Source organism: Nylanderia fulva, unplaced genomic scaffold (assembly GCF_048542155.1).
Source record: "Nylanderia fulva isolate GAGA-0341 unplaced genomic scaffold, ASM4854215v1 Scaffold15, whole genome shotgun sequence".
Lineage (NCBI taxonomy): Eukaryota > Metazoa > Arthropoda > Insecta > Hymenoptera > Formicidae > Nylanderia > Nylanderia fulva.
Genome location: NW_028189730.1, coordinates 71,899 through 73,358, shown reverse-complemented (window position 1 = coordinate 73,358; position 1,460 = coordinate 71,899). Strand labels below are relative to the sequence as shown.

The window sequence follows — 1,460 nt, the reverse complement described above, 5'->3', positions numbered from 1 at the left end:
TATATTTATATTATTTTGACTTTATTTAATAAATGTTGACAGAGAATATGTCGGTATACAATAAATACCTTTCTGTAAGAATCTGCTCTCCTTTCGTTTTATTCTTTTTTTTTAATATATATTAACATTATTAAATTTATTAGTTTAATCTTTAATATATTTTCTCTCTCTCTCTCTCTCTCATAATATTTAACTACATACAATACACACAAAATTATGTACAAATTTTTTTAGAAAGAAACTTATGATAGAAGAGAAATTTAAAATTGTGTGTGTGTGTGTGTGTATGCTTGTAAAACAAAATTATGTATACGTTGTTGTAAAGATAAAAATCTTAAAATTTATACATGTTAATTTTTTGGAGCTAAGCACTGATTGATTACATCAAGTAACATGGAATTTTCTAAAGCTGCAGCCACTCTTTCCTTATCTGCGAGTTGTTTGTTCACTGCTTCCTCCGAGACATGTGTACCAGGAGAAATTTCCACACTGACCTTAAACCTAGCAGGTAAAGCACGCAGCAATTGTACACGAATGGACAATCCAATTAAAGTGGCCATGCTGCAATGAGGTATGGTGGGTGTAAACTTTACGTCCACTCTGTTTCCTTTATCGTCAACCTATAAAGTTGAATGTTTAGAAATTCCAATTGTAGTAATGCAATTCACACTATTATTACTGTTAAAAAAAACAAATATATATATATATATATATATATATATATATATATGTATATTACCTCAATGAGATCCTGCTCTACTACATTCAATTCTTCCAGAGTTAAAGGATGTTCTGGATCATTAATGTTTCTAATGATATCTACAAATCAGTAATCGATATTAGATTCTATTCCATTTAGAGAATACATGCATATATAATGTTATATAATTTATAATATATTAAGTTTGTGTATCGCGTGTTAAATATGATATTAACAAATATAATTATTCTTTTTATTCAGTAGATAAATATCAAATATACTTGATATACTTGATTAATAAAACAGATACTTTTTATTGTTAATACATTCTAAAGTTATATATTTTATTTCCGATTAATAATGAGAAAATATCCAATATAATAACTGATAAAACATCTTATGCATTTTATTATAAGAATGCGATTAGATGTATATTAGTTATATAAATTATTGCACTCACATAATTTAGATAAACAAAAGTAAATTATTGATAAGATTGAAATTATATACCGAAAATCTCTCTTGCGTCAAATGCATCCGCAACATCTTCGTCTTGCTCTTCGGCTGTGATTTCTCTGTCATTCAATTTTTTGTAGAGTTTTGGATTGATGTTTTCCAAATTCTCATTCATTGTAATTATTATTGAATGAACATTCTTCGCAATTTATCAGAGAAGTTTCATTATTCCGTAACGAAGCATGATCCATAAATATAGGAGACATAGATCGGCCTCTAGATGATTCCGGGGCTCTCTGTCCTT

The 1,460-nt window shown here is 27.6% G+C and overlaps 1 protein-coding gene across 1 annotated transcript; it reads right to left on the bottom strand.

The window, feature by feature from the left end:
• Positions 1-65: 65 nt before the first annotated feature.
• galla-2 (MIP18 family protein galla-2) lies at positions 66-1,451 on the bottom strand. Its single transcript, XM_029308829.2, has 3 exons — positions 1,211-1,451; positions 740-819; positions 66-620 (listed from the first exon to the last, which is right to left on the bottom strand). The coding sequence occupies exons 1-3, from the start codon at positions 1,329-1,331 to the stop codon at positions 351-353; spliced, it is 471 nt and encodes a 156-aa protein (XP_029164662.1). The 5' UTR covers positions 1,332-1,451; the 3' UTR covers positions 66-350.
• Positions 1,452-1,460: the final 9 nt, after the last annotated feature.

Coding starts and splice junctions, on each gene's coding strand:
- galla-2 (XM_029308829.2), bottom strand. CDS start 1,331: ATGAATGAGAATTTGGAAAACATCAATCCAAAACTCTACAAAAAATTG. Junction 820..1,210: donor TGACGCAAGAGAGATTTTCG/GTATATAATTTC, acceptor ACTGATTTGTAG/ATATCATTAGAAACATTAAT. Junction 621..739: donor TAGAGCAGGATCTCATTGAG/GTAATATACATA, acceptor TCAACTTTATAG/GTTGACGATAAAGGAAACAG.